Consider the following 21,047-nt stretch of genomic DNA (forward strand, 5'->3'; position numbering starts at 1 on the left):
CTGCAAAGAGATCTGGAAATAGTTCTGTTGCTTGGGTTGGGTTGACCTCACTTTTTAAACAAATTTGAAGATTAAACATTCACAAATGTTCCTAATATTTTCTGAACAAGGTAGTAAAGGTAATTAGCACATTTTTCAGTACTGTATCTATCATTATACATCTGTCACTTGGTCATACTTTAAGCTTATAAATTAATCAATATACTCTGATTTGAGAGTCTCCCCCACATGCAAAATAAAATGTGAAATTTTGGTAACTGACATGAAAAATTTTAGTAATACCCAGGAAGTTTCAGAAACTAGAGCTTTTATATAATATGGAAGTTTTAATGTTTTGAAGGTTCAGTAAATTATGTAGTGTACAAGAGTGAAGTCTAAATTACCCACTCAGAAGGGTAACCCTATAGCCATATGTCTGGATCCATGTATGCAGAAGGACAGATACACTTCATTTCTCCTGGGAAGTTGAATTTAAAAAAACTAACACTCAGAAAAATTGTTTTTTGGAAGCATGAAAAGTCATAGTTGCTATAAAAATGAAAAGCCTTTAGAGTATTAACAGCTGAAAACATTAGTTTAAATGAAGCTGTGAAACACAAATCAGCTTAAAACTGCAAATTAAAAAAAAAAATCTGTGCAGAGGGTTTGAAGCATATGGACACCCACCCAGTTTGCAATGAGGGCACTGGGAGTCCCAGACTTTAGCTTATTAAAGATGACCTTTCCCCTCTCTAAAATTTCAAAGCTGACGTTTCAAGTGCTGAGCAGACTGTGTGCCATATGTAACATGACCTCAGCTCCGCTCTGCCTGAACACTGATGGCATCACTAATGAGAGGTGAAAGGTCCTTTTCTTGCAGCTTTTTCAGAACTCCACCAACTCTTGCCTGTGAAGTCAGGCTCCTCCCTCCCCCTCCCTTGATTTCAAGAGAATTGCATTTAATACACAGCCTCAAAAAAAGAAGAGAAAAGAAAACAACAACACACACACACACTTATTACCGGTCGATTTGCTTATAGCCGCAGCCAAAAGGCAGGATGTACAATCACATGCAGAAGAAAATATTTATTTTGACTCAGAAGGCAAAGAGATTAAGAGAATATTGTATTAACCTTGCCTTTCATCTATGTTTTCAAGAGAAATTCTCCAGAGGGATCCATAGACGTTCTAGTTTTTTAAATAAAAGAGTATAAAAGACTCTAGGAGACTAGGTGTGTTTAATTGAGAGGAGAGAAAAGGGAGAAGCTTTTTAAGGGGGGAAAGGCAGCTTTCACAAAACTGATTCAGAAACAGCAAATAGATGTATGTGCTGGAATCTATTAGAGGCATTCCTACCAGCTAGTCCTTTTCTTTCCTTCTTTCTTTCTCGCCCCCCCCCCCCCCCCCCCGCATGGACACAAAATAGCTCCACTCCTCCCTCCAAGCAGGTTGTTATCATATTCATGGCATGGTCAATTTCCGTTTGCCAAGAAAATATTTAGCTGATCAAAGAAATTAGAAAATCAGATGAATAGAAACAGACGTTCCCACAAGAGAAGCGTTTCTCCCTGTGAAGAGGCAGGCAGACTGCAGCCCACCCAGTTACTCTTAGGAAATAGCTCTCTTGCCAAAGGCGGAACTACAAGGCCACCTGGATTCCGCGGGCGGGGCTGAGGAAGAGTCTCGACGACTTCCCAGGAAATTAAAATGGAGATGTGAGCATGAGGCACTCTGGTAGCGGACATGGAAAGGAATGATCTGTTCCAGCATCTGTGTACAAAACAGGAGGCCTTTCACTCCATAAATCCAATGGGACCTTTCAAGGCAGAAAATGAGTGAGTTTGGGGTCCTTTTTTTTTTTTTTGCCTAGTTTATTATACGCCTGAAAAGACAGGACACATCATCCTTTGTAGATGATGGAAAAGTGTACTGTTGGGGAGAGGGATAGGATAGCGGTTCTCCAGGCTTCATGTAAATTCGGTTTTTTAATTTGTGGGTTTGGGTGGGGAATGGTTGATAGTTGTCTCTGGGACGTTTCTGGTCTCAGCGTGTGCATCCCAGGCAATGGGTGACTAAATAAGAGGGTCTTCGTTGTTCCTGAACAAGGCGCGGCTGAACTAGGTGAGGCCACTTGCTGCGACGCTTGGTGGTGAAGGATTACCTGGCATCGCTGCTTCCTGTCGTTGGGCCCACGAAATCGAAAAGCGGGCGCCTCTTGGGGAAAGAGGATTCCAACTCTTCTACTCTCGTCTCCAACAAATTACTCCGCCGCTTCCTGTGTTTTCTGTTTTTGTTTTTGTTTTTCTGAGGGAGAAGGAGAAGGAGGAATGGCCCTGAAGAAAGGCGACTGTGAGTAGAGTTAAAGGGACCGAAGCGGGTTCCCTTCCCGCGAGTCCTGCTCCTGGCTACGGGGCGCTGGCGAGATCTAGGCCGGCCAAACGGTCTCCCGGCTGAAAATCGGCTCCGCCGCCCGGTACCCTTCCCGCCGCGCGCCCTTACCCAGGCGCACCAGGGGGATTTTCCAATTTTTGTTTGTTTGTTTGTTTCGGCTCCAGCCGGCCAGGCTGGGGCTCCTTTGCCAGGAGGACAGCGCCCTCTCTCTCCGCGGTCCGCGCCCGCCGCCGGCTTGAGCCCCTCCCAGTTCCGCCGACCTCGCAGCGGCTCCTTCTCGCCCCCGCCCCCCACCAGGTCTGTCCTCACGCCCCTTCGCCTCCCGGCCTCACTAATCGCCTGGGGGAACAACCCTGAGAACCGCGGGGACCGAGGCCTGCTGAGGTCCCGGCCGCCTTCTGTGCCCGCCGGGCGAGAACGCGCGACCTCGGGTCGCACGACTTAGGCGGGGCCGCCCCCGGCACAGACGCGGCGCGGGAGAGCGCTCGCGCTGCCCTCGGGAGGGGTTCCTGGCCCGCGGCGGAGCAGGGGTGAGGCCCGGCTCCCCCAGGCTTTGCGCCGCGGCCCTGCGGCCTGGGCCGCGAGCGCGGGGCGCGGCGAACCCTCCTGGGCGCCTTAGCGCGTCCAGTTGGCCGAGCGCGCGCACCTTGCCAAGCGGCTTCTCTGGGACCCGCGGCTGGGCCCACGAAATGTGGACCCGGGCCTGCATGCGGGGTGGTGAGTCGACCTGGGTAACAATAAGAGAAGACTTTAGACCCTTTTTAAATATTGAAAGCTCCACTCGTGGTCCGTACGCTGCCTGTAAGCTATCATCCTCTGGCTTCCAGGAAGGCTGAGCCAAGCTCAGTTCGGAGGAGTGTTGGAAACCTTGTTGCAAAATCCAAGCCCAGGCGAGGCGCGCACAGGCGCGGCGGTGAGAGGTAAGATTGAGCATCTTCTCATCACCTTCTACCAATATTTCTTTCTCCAAGGATTCAAGGTTCAAAGGACTGGTGTTTCAGACAGATGCCGCGCGGCCCTTTCGGGAGCAGAGGCAATCAAGCTCTGTCTGTGAAAAGCTGTGTCATTCAGAACCCAAGCAGTGTGCTTGTATGAGACTGCAATTGCAAAACAAAACAAAACAAAACAAAACATTTCCTTTGGAGTGGACATGCCTTGATACATATATAGACCTGAAAGTGCTCCCATCCCCAGCCCTTGACCCCCCGCCTCCCCGCGCCCGAGAGCCACAGGGGGAGTGCATTTCGAGTTGACCGAGCTGCAGAGCGCAGGCGGCTCCCAGAAATGCATAATTGAGTCACAAACCACCCTCTGCCTCTACCAAAGCGATCCATCTAGGCAGCTCAGCTCCCAATTTGTCCACAGCATTTTCTTCCGCAATTCAGACGCATTATCTTGTTTTAAAATGTATCGCGTCTGAGACGAGGCAATTATCCAGCGCTCGGATTACGCTAAGTGGCATTAGACTGAGAAATGGAAGAATACGTACAAATGTTGCGAATGTGCTGATCTGCTCACGGCCGGGCCTGGGCCCGAGGTAGGGGAAGCCAGCTAGGAGCTTTCGGCCAGGGAGAGGAAGGTCCGGCGCACGGTTCTATCCTTGGATCTGCCCCGGGTATCAGAGAAGGAAGGGCTGGGCCTTTATCCCTAGAGGTTAAGGATTCACTGCGGATGGACTCTCAGGGGTCGCGGCTCCTTCAGGCGAGCGAGACAGGGAGAAGAGGTCATATCCCGACATGACCGGACCAAACTTCTGGAATCAAGGTCTCGGGTTTGAGTCAGGAACAGGTTGGATGTTTCAAGCACTGCAGGGGTCGAGGAAGGGGAGAAAGGTCAAGGATTAACGGGGAAGATGGGGAGAATCCAGTTTCTCTTCAGGAAAACGACATTAAAATGTGTGTGTGTGTTGGGGGGTAGGGACGGGGAGAAAACAACCAGGAGAAGAGTGGAGACGACTCTGAGGAATGGGGAGAAGCGTTCGCTCCTGAGAAAGGGGCAGGCCTCACCCAGGAGCTGGGGCGAACGCTGCAGGGTGGGGACGCACAAGAATTGGAGAGGCCCAGAAACCACCAGGCGTCTCTGCACTGGAAAAATCTGCTCCGCCAGGGTAAGTTTGGGCATGAAAAACGGAGAAAAAGAAATAGAGAGTAGCGAGAGGCGTTCGGGTGCCGAAGCACTGCTTGCAGTCTCCTCCAGCTGGCCCCATTCGCACAGCCCTCAGTGGCAGCCACGCTGTGCGTGTGTCTCTTTCTCCTTCTGCTCAAACCAACCCCCACATCTTGAAGTAATCAGCAGCCGAGAAGGGACTCGTCCCCCTGGCATCTCAGGTTAAAGAAGGAGGTCCAGGAAAATGTGGTAGAGCCATTACAAGAAACCCGAGCCGCAGTCATCAGGGACTCCAATTGCCATCGCATTAGGATTGATTAGAGACCAGCAGTACCGTAATGACCCGGAAAGAGGGGCAGCGGGGGATTATTAATATCAGAATGTTGGGGGGGGGGGGGGAGAGCGGAGTGGAGAGGGAGAAGTTTTAAGTTACTAGGATTTATATATAAGTGCAGGCTTACCTGAGGAAACCGGATAGTTAGTGAATCACGCAAACAATAAATCTAATTGCATCTAAAATTTCACGAAGCCTGATTTGTTGGGGGGTGGCGGGTGGGAGGGAAATTCATTGTGAAAACCAGGCCAACATCTCAGTTTTTATAAACAAGTAATTTTGTAAACACATTATAAGAATACAAGTGAAAGGATGGAGAGGGGCAAGATACCCTCTTTTCCTCCCATTTGGCTCTAAAAAAGACTCAAATAATCATGAATTTTCTCTTGGAGTATATTTTTAAGTCACTTGGGGTCTTCTCTCTAGGGCTATGGGGTAATGGAGTGGACGTTTTCGCAGTCTTCAGAGGAATCATAAACCAGATTTTAATTGAAGATGAGATATCTGGGTAATGGGCTTGTTTGTTTGTTTTGTTTTTTGTTTTCTTTTGTTTGAAACATGAATAATCAGGATCCCAGAGAGATGTGGAGAAGAGAGTGGTCCCTCTCCTTCGGACTATGAGCCAAAACAAATCAGCCCCTGATGGTCTGGGTTGAAACACAGCTCACTGGATAATTAACTCCATCTTTCCAGTCCACCCTAACTGTTTATTTAGTGTCACCCTGCATTACCGTCACTAGCACTTTCCTCTGAACAGGAGGAGCTGCAGGCTTTCACCTCCCAAAAGGAAATTCTTCTTAGCTTAGACAGATGCAGTATTCAGGATGTACATTAGTTTAGGGGGAAAAAAGTTGATTGGAAATTCAATGGAAGATAAGGATTCGTAGAGTTTCGTTATGTAAACTTGCCCTTAGAAGATATTTTTAAGGGTGTGTGTGTATGTGTGTGCGAGCGCGAGAGAGAGCGTCTTAAATTCTTAAGAACGGATTCTCCACCCCTTCTTAAGAACTGTAATCTCTACCCCTCCCCCATCCACTTTCCAGGAAGGTACTTGCAGTATAAACCTGGGCATGAACCTTCTCAGACCACGGCTGAACCCGGCCCTATTTCCCCAGGTGTTCAACCCGCGGGGCTCCCACCTCTTGCTGGCACCTTCACTAAAGGTGGCGGGTCCCCACAGACTGGGCCTGGCGCGGCCTCGGTGCGCGCCATCAGCACCCTCTGTGTGGGACCTCACGCCGCGGGTTCAGGAGTAGAAGAAACACGGTCCCAGAACCGTGGGGAAAGGGAGGGGAACCGGAGGGAGAGAAATAGATCCAGGGAGAGGGAATCAGAAGTGGTGGGGGGCGTAGGTCCACACACAAAGAGCTCTTTCTGAATGAGAGTGAGATAGAGACACACACACTCAGAGCGGGACCGGCGGTGGGGTCACACACAGAAGATGAGAAGACCCCCTCCTCCAGCTCTGTCCACTCGTATCCGAGCTCCGGGCGGTGCCTCAGCCTCTCTTTCTCTCTCCCTTCTCGGCCCCCCAGCCCCCAGCCGGCACTGGGAAGACTGTATTTTCGGGAGCGCTCCGGGCCTCAGGGTTTTTAGCTGCGGGCGGGGTGCAGCCCGCTTTGTTTGTCCAGGTGTGGCGGCGGACTAGGGGTGACCGTCCCCGGGCATGCTGGGTCCGCGCCGCATTTTCGCACTAAGGAAGCAGGAGGCTCGGTTCGCGCGCTTCCCGCTTCCAAGAGAAAACTCCCTTCCTCCATACATACATCAATATATTAGGGGAGCAGACAAATCCTCATTGTTCAGAAATAAGCCGAGGAGGCCGGCGGCTCCCCTCCGCCCGGCAGAGCGAGGCGAGGAGGGAGGGAGGAAGGCCGGAGCCCTGCGGATCCGGTGTCACGTTGCAGATTCCCACTAAAGATAACGAAATGTGATCTATTTTTCAGAACAGCAAGTGGATGGGAAAGAACCTTGACAACACAAAACTCATTTACTAATGGACTGGTTTTGGGTTTCTCTTCTCCCGGTCCGCAAATCGCCCTGCCTGAGCTTTCGGCTTATTCAGACCGCGCACGGAGCCGCGTCGCCCAGGAGGCAGGTGGGCGGCTGCTCCGCCGCGGCGCGGGACTTCCGAGCCCAGGATCCCAAGGGGCGATGGCACTCGGGGTTTCCGACCAAGCAGAGGAAAGAGATGACTGTTGTCACTTCAGTCGGGATTTGGGGAGGCTCCACACTGCCCGAGAGCGACGGCATTAATTTATTGAAGAAACACCTCCCAATGCCCTCCCTTTCCAAACATCTGTAGGCAGAAAAGGATCCCGCTGTCGTTCTTGGTGGCCAAAGAATTCCAAGAAAGCGGGCCGGGAGAACCAAAGCATCTCGCTCCACGCTGGGAGGGAAACAAGAGGGTCCCAGTAGAGGTTTCTTAACCAAGGTCCTAAGTCCGCTTAGCCAAGAAACCCCAGCCTCATGCCTTCCTGTGGACCAGTTGTGCTCACACTGGCCTTTACCTGCATAGCGGAGTGGAAACCGGCTTTCGGCTCGGGTAGCCAGACGCGCGTAACCCTCGCGAGTCGCGATGCCGGGAGGGCTGCAGCAGGATGGCTAGAGCGGTTCGTTCCCTTTAAATCTCCAACGCATCTCCGGTTTTTGTGTGATTTGCATTGACAGCAAAGGTTTTATGTTACGAGAACTTTCTGTGTGCGATTTAAAATGGACCATTTGGTTTATGTGGTTTGTAAATTCATGTCATTTTACCTCTTTTAGTGGTTCCCAGTGAAAGGTTCTATTTTGGGAAACCTTATATATCCGATCCAATAATGAACATTTATAACAATTGGTTCTTCAATCTCAGGGATCGAAATAGCAGGTAAGCTCCTCGGTACAAAGCGCACAGCACTTTTCCTTTCTAGTTGATCGAACCACTGAATTAAACGGCAGGAAAAATGCTGGCGAGCCGGGCACGGCCTCCGAAGGCCGAGCACCACCTCTCACCAGCTGTGATGCCTGCAATCACAGCATCCTCACGGTTGTCTTCCCAGTTGTCGCCAAAGTCTAGTACGTCCTGGTTCTCTTTGAAGAGAGATGAAAAGAAGTGGTGAGGGAGGTCTGGAGGAAGCCGGAAAAGAAGGTGGTCGCATTGGTGTCTAATCGCCGTCTCTCAGCTGTCCGTCACCTCTCTAAATTTATACCTGCCCTTATTTGTTCAAGCTATGCCTCATTTCCTTATACAACAATGTTAATTACAAAGCACAGCCTATACTCGACGTAGTACCGTTTGTCTTTTAAAAGATCGGCTGTAGTTACAGGCCGTCTCCCTCCCACTTTCCTACATTGTAATTTTACGCACTTGCTCCACACTTTAGGGTATTAACTGATTTTTAGGGCCAGGTTTAAGCCACTGTTCCGGTCCTCACACAGCTGCCTTGTCAATAAGGATCTGTTCCAAGCAGAGACATTACTTCTGGCAGGACACTGCAGTTCTTTAAGACTTCATTTGAAACATCATGAGCACTAAAATAAGTCCGCAAGGGAAAATTACCAGACACTTGGGCTTGGACGCAGCCGTGCCAGACTTCCAGTTTAGAAAGAAAGTCATTGGGCATACCATGTGGCAGGGGTTCTTTCGAAATAATACACACCCATTAGATGCGTTTTTAAAAATCAGCCTAAACAACGGAATATCAGCATTTGCTTCCAAGGTCTAAATGCATCTGATCTGCAGAGTTTTTTAGGATGCAAAAAAACATTGTGTGGGAATACAGCCTAGAAGAAACTTCGGGTCTGCTTGGAATCTCCCTAGAGGCAGCAGGGAGGTTGGGACTCTTCAAGACTTTAAAATGCACTGTTGCAGGGTGGCCTGGACTGAGTGCATTATTTTAAAACCATTATAAATAATAAAAGGGGGAAACAGTACACGTGCTTCTTCACCCACTTACATCTCAATATACAAAGGTTTCTGGTGTGCTGGGCTCTTTGGCTGATGGAAACAAAACATCCTTAAGAAGAGAATTTACAGAGCCTCGAGTTTGTTCTTTGCATTCACTGAGGGAGCATTTAAATCAAAAGCATTTTTGAAGTGTACTTAAAATTCTGTTTTAAACTTATCTAATCAGAGATAAGTATAGTCATAAAGTCACTCTCTTTCCACCATTCTGCTCCTCTTATCTCCACGTATTGTTCTTATCTCCTGCCAGTCTCAGCTACTAACAATAGATTATCTTTGTTTAGAGAGGCTAATTGTTTTCAAAATCTTTTTAATAATTGCTTTGGAATAAGGTGTGCAAATGAGGTTTAAGATAATTACGGTTCCATTTGTGCAGTTTAAGCATTCCCCATACATACACAAAATAACAGTTGATGAGACTTAAATTGTAGTACATTTGTCATTCCCTGGCAGTAAAATAGGTCAACATCACAATTTACACACACTCGCACATACGTGTACACATCCTTTTACTTAATCTTCTTGGAGCTTCTCTCGTCCTCACTTTGAGGGCAGTGTCCCACTCAGAACAGGGCAAGCAAGGATGTTACAACTGGACGGTTATTGAAGACGGTCACAATTTAATTTAATTTAAATTCACCCCAGCCCGCGTCTTTCCTATGAGGTTCCCAAAGCGTTTTTGCTAATAGCAAGTAAATCTTCTTGGCATTGCTTAGTAGGAGAGGCGACACAGGAAAACGCAGCCTTTCAGAAGCTACGAGCTTAAAAAGTAGAACGTTAAGATACCAAATCACAAATGAACTCTCGGGAGTCCTGCTCGGTAACTACGCTCTCTCTCAACAGCTCTTCGCCTGGTCCCAAATTGTGTCCCTTTGAGAACGAGGGAAACACTGTCCAGCTGAGAGTACCTGTGCCCTTTGGAGGGCAGCGGCTGGTGGGGGGTAAGGGGCGGGGGAAGGAGGAAATTAGATTTGGCTCCCGGAGCTGAAGCCAGCCAGACCAGAAGCCGCTCTTCAAGCGGTTGCAGCCCGGAGCCCAGGCCTGCTCTTGTATTATTTATCGCGTTCCATAAGCTATTCATCAATCCATTATTTATTCATTCTAACATTAAGGTAATTAAATATGAGCTCACCGGGAAAGGACAAATCTTCAAGGGACAGAGCTAAGGAAAGGAGAATTAGAAGGGTCTGGAGGCATTGATTTGTGCAGGGATGTGCGCGCGGCTCCCCTTAGGTGATACTGGAGAGGGAGGTTCGCGTTGTAGGGCGCTGACGTGCCCACCGACTCCCACCCCCGGCAGCGCGTCCCCCCCACCCCCCACCCCCCCGCATCCCACCTCTCCCCTTTCCTCGTCCTTCTCCTCCCACCTTCTCTTCTACCCTCCCTACACGCAGCTCCGGAGCCTCGCCCTCCCCGCGCGGGGCGGTGCGGCCTCGCTGCCCGGCCAGGCGGCGCGCTGGCTGGCCAGCCCCGGATAGGCGCTGCCCGCAGCCAATCAGCGTGCCGGGGCCACTGCGCGCTTTAAGGCCGCTGCGGGGAGAACAGAAACCAAGTTCCCCGGCAACGATCTGCATCTACTGGGCGGGAAGCCGGAGCTAGCAAGGCCGGAGAAGCTGCGGAGTTCGCCGGCGACTCTGTTCACAGCCGAGTCCTCACTCCTCCTCCTCGGCCGCCCATTCCCTACTCCCGACTCCACTCTCTTCTTCGCAGACGCAAAACCTAGGGAGGGGGTTAGGAGCAGCCGCGCCCCCCTCCCTGAGGCCGCCGCCCCCTGCTTTTTTCGGCTCTGCTCCCGGCTGGGTGCGCCCCGGCTGTGCGCCCCGGCAGGCCCCAGCCATGTCGATGCTGCCGTCGTTCGGCTTCACGCAGGAGCAAGTGGCCTGCGTGTGCGAGGTACTGCAGCAAGGCGGGAACCTGGAGCGCCTGGGCAGGTTTCTGTGGTCGCTACCCGCGTGCGACCACCTGCACAAGAATGAAAGCGTGCTTAAGGCCAAGGCCGTGGTCGCCTTCCACCGCGGCAACTTCCGCGAGCTCTACAAGATCCTGGAGAGCCACCAGTTCTCGCCTCATAACCACCCCAAGCTACAGCAGCTGTGGCTGAAGGCGCACTACGTGGAGGCCGAGAAGTTACGCGGTCGGCCCCTGGGTGCGGTGGGCAAATATCGCGTGCGCCGAAAATTCCCACTGCCGCGCACCATCTGGGATGGCGAAGAGACCAGCTACTGCTTCAAGGAGAAGTCGCGGGGCGTGCTGCGGGAGTGGTACGCGCATAACCCCTATCCCTCGCCGCGTGAGAAACGGGAGCTGGCCGAGGCCACCGGCCTTACTACCACCCAGGTCAGCAACTGGTTTAAAAACCGGAGGCAAAGAGACCGGGCCGCCGAAGCCAAGGAAAGGTACGCGGCGTGCTTCCCGAGGCTCGGGCGACCCCGGGAAGCCTTCCCTTCCTCTTCGCCCATTCCCGTCCCCGCAGGCACCCGCCACCGCGTCCCGTCCGCCGGGCGGCGCCCAGTCTTTCTTGGCACTGCAGGGAGAGTTCATGAACTCTGAGATTGCTTGCTAAGGATAGGGACACATTTGCTTTGAGCGCCCGCGCGTGGGTTTCCTGGAGCTGGGAGTGTTGGGAGACGCTGGTGCTGGGTTTGTTTTTCATGCCTCTGGCTGGGGCGAGGAGCGGAAGGGTTGGAGAGTGAGTTTCTGGTCATTGAGAAGGAAAGGGATGATTGGTATCTCGAGGAAACGGGTTTGGTGGGGACTGAGGGTCTCGAACCTCCTTTTGCTGCCCCGAGGAGTGGAGCTGGCCTGAGACATCTGCTCTGCCGGCACCCCATGCCCGGTTCTTTTCCTGGTAGTCTTGGGGGGAGAGATCGCCTGCTTCATTCGGTACTAGCTGGACAAAGGGAGGAGTCTTGCACAAGAAATCCACAGAAAAGAGAGCTTTGGGGAGAGCAGGCGATGCCTTTACCCTCCAGCATCCCAAGCTGAGGAAACATTGCTCCTCGTCGGGCTCACTCGTGTGTGACCCGGGTGCCGAAGCCGGAGGACAGCGCTGCGGTCCCCAGCAAAGAAGTAAGTGGTTTCCAGTCGCAGACTTCTTTCGACCTGGAGCTCAGAAGGCAATATTTTTAAGCCTGTTTTTGCCTTGTCCTCTCCCGCGCCAACACCTCCTGCCACCTGGCCCGGCTCTATGGTTTCGTTGTAGAGTTTCTGACCGAGATGCGGAACTGCGTGGGGGCGACGGCTGCCGGGATTGCGCTCCCGGAATCTCAGTTTTGGAGAAACCGGAGCGCTCAGGCCAGCTGGGTTTCCTTTGTTCGCTTGCGAGCCCCGAGGCCCGAAGATCTCGTCTCCTCTATCTCCTTTGGGTTGAAAACCATGGATCTTGGATAAATTCAGCTGAAAAAGGGCTGTCCAGAGACTGAGACAGTGAGGAAGGGGGAGACAGGGGAAAGCAGGCGGGCGCTGGGGATGGGTAGGACCGACGAGAAGCACTCAGAAGGCGGAAGCGCCAAGGGCAGCGAAATCCTGAAGTTAACCGAAACCGAGGGTCGGAACAGAAGGTCCCCGTGCTCCGCGCCCGCTGGAAGGCGGTACCGCCCGCGAAGTTTCCCTGCCAGGAAAGGGGTGCACGCAGGTGTGGATGCGGGTAGGAAGTTTGAGAGGGGGTCGCGAAGGGCTAGGGATTGCACGAGTCACACGGGGACAGGGACTGTACGGTTCCAGATAAGACTTTAGTTACCAAACGCCTGTCCTATAAAGCCAGGCCCGAGGGCCCATTCCCTGATGAAATAGGAGAGACTGGCCTGGCTCCCTCTGTTTACTCAGGTCACTGGGCCGCTCTGGACACCACTTCCCATGACCTGTCCTATGTCTCCGAAATCACAACCTCTGGGCAGGGCCAGGGAAACTTGACGTTTAATTGTTGCCTCAGATGGGATCAGGGCAATTGACTTGACCCACCTCAAACATTTGTGCGCTGGGCACTATGTTTGTCCTCTGATAATTTTCTTCCTCACCATCAACCATTTGTTAAGAGATTTTCAAACTTTGTTATTTCTAAATATAACTCTCGTTCATAGATACTTTTAAATAACTGCATGAACAAAATTTTAAAAGAAGTTTTGCTTCAAATAAGTCCTGCTCAACTGGCTTTTTGAAATCTGGAAGGGCAGATCTCTTCGTGGCTCCCCATTGCTTATTCTCGTCTGCCTCCTTCTCACCTCCCCCATGACCCTTGGGGATGGGTGGGAGGGCCGAGCTCCTCCATTTGGGTCGGTGACAGATTGCACAATGGCCCTTTCCTTCTTCCAGCTCTCCTCTCTCCCTCCCTCCCTCTCACACTTTTTTTTTTCTTTAACCATATGGTGTTGTCCTCTATTTCTTAGGGAGAATACCGAAAACAATAACTCCTCCTCCAACAAGCAGAATCAACTCTCTCCTCTGGAAGGGGGCAAGCCGCTCATGTCCAGCTCAGAAGAGGAATTCTCGCCTCCCCAAAGTCCAGACCAGAACTCGGTCCTTCTGCTGCAGGGCAATATGGGCCACTCCAGAAGCTCAAACTATTCTCTCCCCGGCTTAACAGCCTCACAGCCGGGTCACAGCCTGCAGGCTCACCCACATCAGCTCCAGGACTCCCTGCTCGGTCCCCTCACCTCCAGTCTGGTGGATTTAGGATCCTAAAGTGGGGAGGGACTCGGGCCTCACAGGGATGGCTGGAGCAGCAACTGAGACCCCAGCGACTAGGGACATTTGTAAATAGAAATCAGGGACATTTTTGCGGCTTGTTTCTGGGTTCTTTGCGCATAAAGGAATGGTGGACTTTCATGAATACCTTTTTAAAAATCAAAAACAACAGTGATCTCAAGCTTAATTGTCCTTTTTGACTTTTCCCACTTTTTCATTTCCCCTCTCAGTGCAATGATTAGGGGGGGGGGGAAACCCAAACAAAACAAAAGCACCCAGTCACCCAGTCCTGGTTCTGGGCTATGTGCCTGCTTCCACAGCCTTTCTTTTTATTTAAATGAATGGGAATTACAAATAACTGAATTTGACTCTTTCTTTTTAATTTATTTATGAAGCAATGTTTTTGGAAGAGGAAATGGAAATGGAAAAGAGCAAAAGAGAGATGTCAAAATAGTAGAAATAAGAGCCTCCAATCTGGGAGGAACTGGTTGCATTCTTAAGGGGAATAGAAAAATTATGATCTTACAACTTTTTTTGATAGGGAAAATTAAGTTTACATTTTTCATATGTAGTATTAAATAATTTTAGGTAGATTAAAATGAAAGTACAGTATTAGGGGGAAAAAACCAAGTGCCTAAATGTCTTAATGCTCTCTATGTGAGGCAGTTAGAAATAGAAGTGACCATTAGTACTATAACTACTTTTTGTCAAATTTAGTCGGGTTTTTGGTTGTTGTTTGTTTTCTTGGGTTTTTTTTTTTAATGGCAGGCTTTAAAAATGCACCAATGTGAAAAACACTTTCCAGAAGCCATTACCTCTCATGTCCTCAAAGCTTTCAAATCTGTAGCCTATTCCTATTAAGAGTTTCTCCTGTTCCTAGTTTCTAGCTTGCAAAAGTATGCCGACAAATCTGGCAACCTGGTATTTGTTACCAAAACAGCATGTGTTTTCAGGTTTCTTTTCTATTGTACCTAAACCAGTCTAAATTAAAACTTAGTCGAATACCAGGAGTATGATGATTCTGTTTCTGAAAGATGAGTGGTGTATTGATGTCATTGGGCCCTATTTAAAACAAAACAAAAAAATAATAGTTTTCTTGCTTTCTTACATAATGGTGGTTATGAATTGCAGGTTACTTTGAAGACTACCACCTGAATCAAGGGTAGTGACTGGGTTAATTATTTGACAGAAAAAGAGTGAATTTAGCTTTGGGGTATTTATTTATTTTTTATTATTTAGATATGCAGTATTGTTTACCACTAGCTCTTCTCCACAGCATTCATACGTTAACACAGCTCTTACGTGTTAACAAGTTTATGACAAGACTGTGAACGTAAAATAATTTATCAGCTTGAAAAGAAAAAGGGAACTGGAACAAGGATGGCAACATTGTGAATAAATTTGTACATATAGAAAGCAGACCAGCAGGACATGAGCTCTTTTGCACTGCTGCTGGTTAGTGTCCAGAAAAATTCCAGTAACTGTGTAGGCTCCATATTATTTTTGCTTGGGGCAAAAATGATGTACCTTCTGTGTTTAGCTTTTAAAATTAGTGAAACAAATGGCATTATTTATTAAAATTCTACTCAGGATAACAGGATTGGCTTGCTTGTGCTTTGTAAACTATTGTTCCCCAGGGAGAGTCTATTTATTTTCTGACATGACAGTTTCATAATTTTGATTTTTCCCCATCCATAAGTGTCACCATTAATACATTCATTTCTTGCTTAATCTATCCCATCTTCCCTGTCCTGATCTAGTAGATTGGGATGTGCATGGGGAATTAAAGCCTTCTTACTATGAACAGTTTTTCTTTTTTAAGTCACAGCCAAATAGCTTTGACTCATTCAAGAGAAAAAGGGTATGGGTTACTGTACTCAACTGTAGTCACTTTTACTTATAAAGTCATTTTTCCCTCAGTGATAGACAGATGTGCACACAGCTGCTCAGAGACCATCATTTGGGTTGGGAGCTCAGGGTCCCAATCTCCCTTGTTAGTGTTTTGGATCATTAAGTCGGTGTTTATTTAAGTCACTAGGGTGTTTATTCTCCACGTCTTGGGCCACGGAGAAATGCCACCCTCTGCAGGAGGGGCTCTCACAGGGGATCTCTGCACATTCTTCACATTCACTCCTCAAAACAAACACCCTGCACAAAGATAGCTTTCAATGACCCTGACAGGCTTCAAAGGACACCGCGGAAATCTCCCTGGAAAATAAGGAAGGACCAATTACTTTAATTTCTTACATGCCCTCACTCCCCACCCCGGTCACTACCTCCCCTCTTCCAGCTTCGCTTGGTATAATTTTAGACGCCTGAAAGTTCGGCCACTTCCTGCTCTCTTGGTTGGCGAAGCTTGGAAGTATCTACAAATCTGGCCAGGAGCAGAGCAGGCCGGTCCTGTTTAAGCCCCGGTGATTACTGCTTGTAAACTCATTAAAAGGACAATTTTCTGTCACAGCCATAAACTATGTAAAATCCCTGGCACTCGGTCTAGAAGGCGCATATTCCAGATGTGTTTAATAAGAAATTGCACAATATGACTGTCTCCACCATCCTCAGCTCCGTCTGGCTAAACCAGGGACAAGCAGAAGGCGCGAGAAAGCTAGATACTCCTCTGAGGGTTTTTGGCAATCATTTTTAGAGCCTCTATTAGGAGAGAACTAACCGTATTTTTGTCCTCGAGGAAATCTTGGAGGGCCAACTATTAAAGGACCTCTCCATCTTCGCAGTTTAAATGAAAAGCCACTTGATTTCTCTTCAGATTTCATAACTTTAGCCAAAAAGTAATGAATAAGAGCTCATTATAAATAAAGTGTTTTAAGAAGGAAACCTTACTGTATTTTTGCCAAGTAAAAAGAAAAAAGAAAGCTGGGGCGATATTTTGCCGTTTTAACTCTGAGCACAAGATTGCTCCGGACCGGCCGGCCGCTCCCCTTGACCTCTCGGCTGAGAACGAAGCTTCCTAAATACGCGGGGGCCAGGGGGCTTGGCCAGCGTTCCCCAGAATTTTTGGCTTAGCAAGATAGGGACCCATGCGTTCCAAGAGCCGGGTGAGTTGCGAGGAGGGCAGAAGGCGCCGGCGGGGCACAGCATCGTTGGTCTAGAACGTATTCTCGGAGCAAGGACAGCTTGGTCTTGACCCCAAACTGGAGTTAAATCTGCCGAGAAAGGTTGAAGGCGTTGGTGTTTATGGGCGAGCTCTGGGTTTGCTGAACAGCGACCCTTTTTACTCCGCTCTTCCCCGCACCCAGAGAGCCAGCAGGACCCCTGGCACCGAACCTGGGCGGAGCGGCTCTTCCTTCGCCGGCCGCACGCCTGCTGCTGAGTTGGTGGCTGCGGATGCAAGGGCTCCATTCCCACCGCTCGCCCGCCTGGAGGTCTTTGGCCAAGACTGCAGGGCAGGACTCTAGATTAGGGGGGATCCAGAGGCTTCCGTTCTGCTCTACTCCGGCTTCAGAGAACTAGGGGTGCTTCTCCCTCCACCCGCAGATTCCGAAGGCTGTCCTTGCCACTCTGCCCTCTGAAGGAGCGCGGAGACCGACACCGGTGCTCTCTGATCCCGGGCCCGGGCGGGGCCTCCTCTTCATGGGTTCATAGAGAATTGCGCCGCATCTCGGGATGCGGATCACAGCGCCGATCCAGGAACCCAGCCTGTTGGTCCGGCCCTCGCAGCCGGCCAGGCAGGCCTCGAAGTACCAGGACAAGGGAGGAAGGAGGTGGCCGTCTGAATTTCGCGGGGCGCTTCAGCTGCCGTCATGGGTACCCCGGGGCCACCTGCTAGGCCCAAAGCCGGGCCATTTCTCTCCAAGGGAGGGGGTAAGGCAAGTGAGCGACACTAGATGCACCATTCCTGGGTTGGATCCGGCCTGGGGCGGCGGAATAAAGCCGCCCTGGGCTCTTAGGGCCTCCCAATGCGCTGCAAGTGTGCGCGCTCCCTAAGCTGTCTGGAGCAGCGCTTGAGTCCAGGGCAGTCTGCTCAGGCTTCGTGGTCCGGAGGCGGCCTAAACCCTGCCGCCCATTCCCTGCTGCCCTTCCTGCTTCAGACACGGCGCATATCCTGCGCTTCCTGGGCCCTTCGCTCTGGCTGTCATGCCTGAACGCTTCACCCGCGAGCTCGGTGTAAGGGTGCCAGCCACAGGTGGTACTCCTTCTCGGGCTTGTTGCTGGAGCCCCGGGGACTGGACTGAGCAGCCTGGGCTCCTATTCCCTCCCGCAGGGCGGAGTAGGAGCTCCCTTTTCCTTGGCGCTTCAGGATCCGGTGCTTCCACCCAAAGATAAGGATAGGCCTCTTACCCTGCACTGCCCAGGGCCCAGCTGAAGACACCAGTCGAGAGCGGAAGCACGCTTGGGCTCGGGTTGTAGGGGCGCACATTCTGCTTCGCTTTGGTGGTGTTGACAGGGACAGGTGGGTTAAGGTGAGTGAAATCGCTGGTAGCCCACGTGCCCTCTTCTTTTTCCAAGCTGTCCCCAGGAGTGGGAGAACTCTAAAACCAACTCCAGACCACTACCACCAGCAGCCCGAAGCCGACAGAACTGTCCACCTCCGGGGGGAGGGGGTTGGGGGTGGGTAGGCAGCTAGTATTGAGGATACACCAAGGCTCAGCGGGATAGCCTGCACTAACTTGGCTGCACCGCGCCCTTAGTCAGACGGAGACTTCGCAGCTCCCTCAAGGTCATAGTGACTGGCTCCTGTCTCCAGTCTGATTGAACCCAAAGCTCCAGCTGACAGATTCTCTAAGAGGAAAGGGTTAGATAAAAAGATGGGTGAGCCAGGTAGGAAAGATATGAGTCAAAATTGTGGGTGAATTACTGACTAACCATCTGCAAAAGCCTGCCCTGGAAAGGCCGTGTTTTCCCTGGTGTTTTAAACTGTGCACACACACACACACCACTTCGTTCCAGCTGATGAAATTGGAAACCAGTTCTCCCACCGAGGATGACAACCAGTGTTTTCCACGCCGTGGACCTTTCAGACAGCGAGAAACAACACTGCAGTAGCATTTAAAAACAAAGAGAACGAGACTGCTTGCGGTGCGTGGACCCCTGTCTCTTCCCTAATCCACGTTTGAACTTCTCTTCCTTTAACTTGTTAACAGACAGCTGAGACCCCGGTTCTGAGCAGGCAGAACACAACCACCTTAAGGTTTGCTCCCTTATATTGCTTTGCTACCCAGTACTCTCTCTCCTTCCTCCCCCCTGTTGGGAAAGCACTCACTGCAAGTCTTCCTTTGCCATAAAGTTAAAATATTCTTAAATCACACTCTTTTCTGTGACCACACGGAAATGCGAAAGGAAAAACAAACAAAAACAGAAAACTTAAAAACCAAAACCTAAACAATCTTATCTTTGAAAAACACAAATTAACTTCAGATTTAACACACTTAAAAGTACCTGGAGTGGCTACTACACTGTATTTAAAATACTAGTAGGTGAGGCGAGTGGGTTTAGCTTAGTGGTCCAGCTCCTGCTTCTCATGTATAAGGTCCAGAGTTCGATCTTGGATGCCTCCTAAGTATGTACACATACACACACACATACACACACATACTATTAGGTGATATTGACTGTTCTCCCTTCTTCACTGCCACTAGAGGTTGTCACAAAGAGAATGGTAGATAAATAGAAATATAGACAGATTCTAGCCCTGAATTTAATGATCAAGAGGCATAGAGATGCATATTATTTCCTCCATCTGATCTTCTGTTCTTCTGTATTTTACATTTTCTCTAAGTTAGAAGTTACCTTTTTTAGGTGACTGACATAGGCAGATTCAAGTAGAAACACTTGTGGATTAATGCAAGGCAAAATTATTTCAGTTTGGGATTTAAAATTTATTACCATTTAAAAAATGTTATGGCTTATTTATAATAGAAACTTTTTTTGGGGGGGGGGGTAGGGACTTCGTGATGGTTTAAGACTTGACCTGATATACATGTGGGATCTCAAAGAAGAAAATAGTCCTATACTACATAATTTCACTGACATAAACCATTAAATAAGTGTCTTAAGACTCTTTTAAAGAACACTGGAATAGAGCAGGTGAGTCAGCATCCCTGATAGAAAATCTGTAGGTTCCAGGCAGCAAAACAGTAAAATTGACTTTCTAGGTGCTCTTTTCTTTACATTTAGTACTTTTACAAACTCAACTGCTTGCCTTTTGTTTATTTGTTTTGCCTTTAAGGCATGATTTTAGCTGCTTTGTAGCACTTCATTTATAATTTGAGTTGCTAGTTATTCAAATGGTCTAAATACCAGGAAAGGGCAACAGGATTGTGAAAAAATTAACAACAACAACAACAACAACAAAACCCCAAACCGAACCAAAACCAAACCCACATAGCCCAGGCATCTTTGGTTGACTCTCACACAGATATTATATTTAAATGGTAAGCATCTCTACTCAGTAATTGTCCCCTTAACCTTTGTAGCTTTTGTGTGTGTGTGTGTGTGTGTGTGGTATCGGTGAGGACCCCTGTGGTAGGTGGAGGGGAAAAGTTTACAATGTTAGAAAAAATGTACATTTTGAGGGTGAGTGGAGTAATCTCCAATATGCTGCAAAAGAAAATTTTACCACTAGGTCAAAGAGGTAGTTATAAGAAAGCAAACATTAGCTCTGTACTTATTTAGAATGCAGTGGATATGGAAGTAACAAGCCTTTAAAAAAATTAAGCCAGATAGAAGGTCAATGTGTCTTAGTATCTATGAAGTGAAAAGAATATTTAAACAATTGAAGCCTTGTCTGTCTTTAGATATGTGTGTTGAATATTTTCTATGCATTGCTGATGCTGTATAAACATAACATGCTTCCTCCTAAAGTCAAGTTCTTGATTTTAATTGAAGAATAATATTGCTCAGGGCTCTACCTCTGAGTACAAATAGCTAATCTAAGAAAATCAGTTCTGGGAATCTGGAGCCAATGGCTATTTTGAAAATAAACAGACAAAATCTTCATAAAATTGAGGCCAAGAGGATTATTTTACATACAGTATATCTCCTGATATCTCTCTCACACAAAAAATCCTTTATGGAAAAATTAAAAGGCAGAGAATGGCAATACAGGGTCCTAAAAAATCAGTCCTATTTAAGGCTCCCAATTTGTTCTGGTTAACTTTTCCAACATTAATATATCTTAGAAGTAAATCTGAATGCATTTTTCTTTCCCTCTAATTTTTTTTTTATTTTATAGGGAGGGAAAAGAGATGTGGAGAAAGCAAAAATAGAACAAAACAGAAAATAAAGGTACAATTTAAAATTTGTACTATAATGTTTATTAAGTAGTAGTTACGCAGTATTCACACAAACAAGAAACCAGCATGCTGACCTTTTGCTTTAGTTCAACTAAGGCAAGAAGTAATTTTTTAAAAATTACTTTGGAGTAAGTTACAACTGCAATGAACAGGTAAAGCTGAAAGCTTTTGGATTTTTTTCTAATACAGAGAGCAACATGGATGTTCAACATGATTGATTTAGAGAAAGGTCTGGGGAGGGAGGCGGAAATGCCCATTTACAGAAATTTCTCAGAAACCCATGTTGAGGTAGAAAGTTTTTTCGAGGACCAAGCCCAACTTCATTGACAGTCAGGAAAGAGCTGTTGGAATCTACCTGAGT

The 21,047-nt window shown here is 48.8% G+C and overlaps 1 protein-coding gene and 1 long non-coding RNA gene across 4 annotated transcripts; one reads left to right on the forward strand and one right to left on the reverse strand.

The window, feature by feature from the left end:
* Positions 1-1,951: 1,951 nt before the first annotated feature.
* Positions 1,952-7,616, reverse strand: LOC139438653 (uncharacterized). 3 transcript variants are annotated; one of them, XR_011648334.1, is made up of 3 exons: positions 7,318-7,616; positions 3,860-4,175; positions 1,952-2,283 (listed from the first exon to the last, which is right to left on the reverse strand). It is a non-coding gene; the product is annotated as an uncharacterized lncRNA (long non-coding RNA). The 3 variants fall into 3 exon arrangements; XR_011648333.1 differs by lacking the exon at positions 7,318-7,616 and adding an exon at positions 4,377-4,757; XR_011648335.1 differs by lacking the exons at positions 3,860-4,175; positions 7,318-7,616 and adding an exon at positions 2,479-2,878.
* A 2,666-nt stretch (positions 7,617-10,282) lies between these two features.
* SIX1 (SIX homeobox 1) lies at positions 10,283-15,033 on the forward strand. The gene is made up of 2 exons (XM_004471102.4): positions 10,283-11,149; positions 13,139-15,033. Exons 1-2 carry the CDS (start codon positions 10,590-10,592, stop codon positions 13,431-13,433), a joined length of 855 nt encoding a protein of 284 aa, XP_004471159.1. The 5' UTR covers positions 10,283-10,589; the 3' UTR covers positions 13,434-15,033.
* The last annotated feature ends 6,014 nt before the right edge of the window (positions 15,034-21,047 follow it).

This window comes from Dasypus novemcinctus, chromosome 3, assembly GCF_030445035.2.
Source record: "Dasypus novemcinctus isolate mDasNov1 chromosome 3, mDasNov1.1.hap2, whole genome shotgun sequence".
Lineage (NCBI taxonomy): Eukaryota > Metazoa > Chordata > Mammalia > Cingulata > Dasypodidae > Dasypus > Dasypus novemcinctus.

Excerpts from the sequence above, each read along its gene's own strand:
- SIX1 (XM_004471102.4), top strand. The coding sequence starts at position 10,590 with ATGTCGATGCTGCCGTCGTTCGGCTTCACGCAGGAGCAAGTGGCCTGC. Across the intron at positions 11,150-13,138 it reads GCCGCCGAAGCCAAGGAAAG|GGAGAATACCGAAAACAATA; the intron begins GTACGCGGCGTG and ends TCTATTTCTTAG.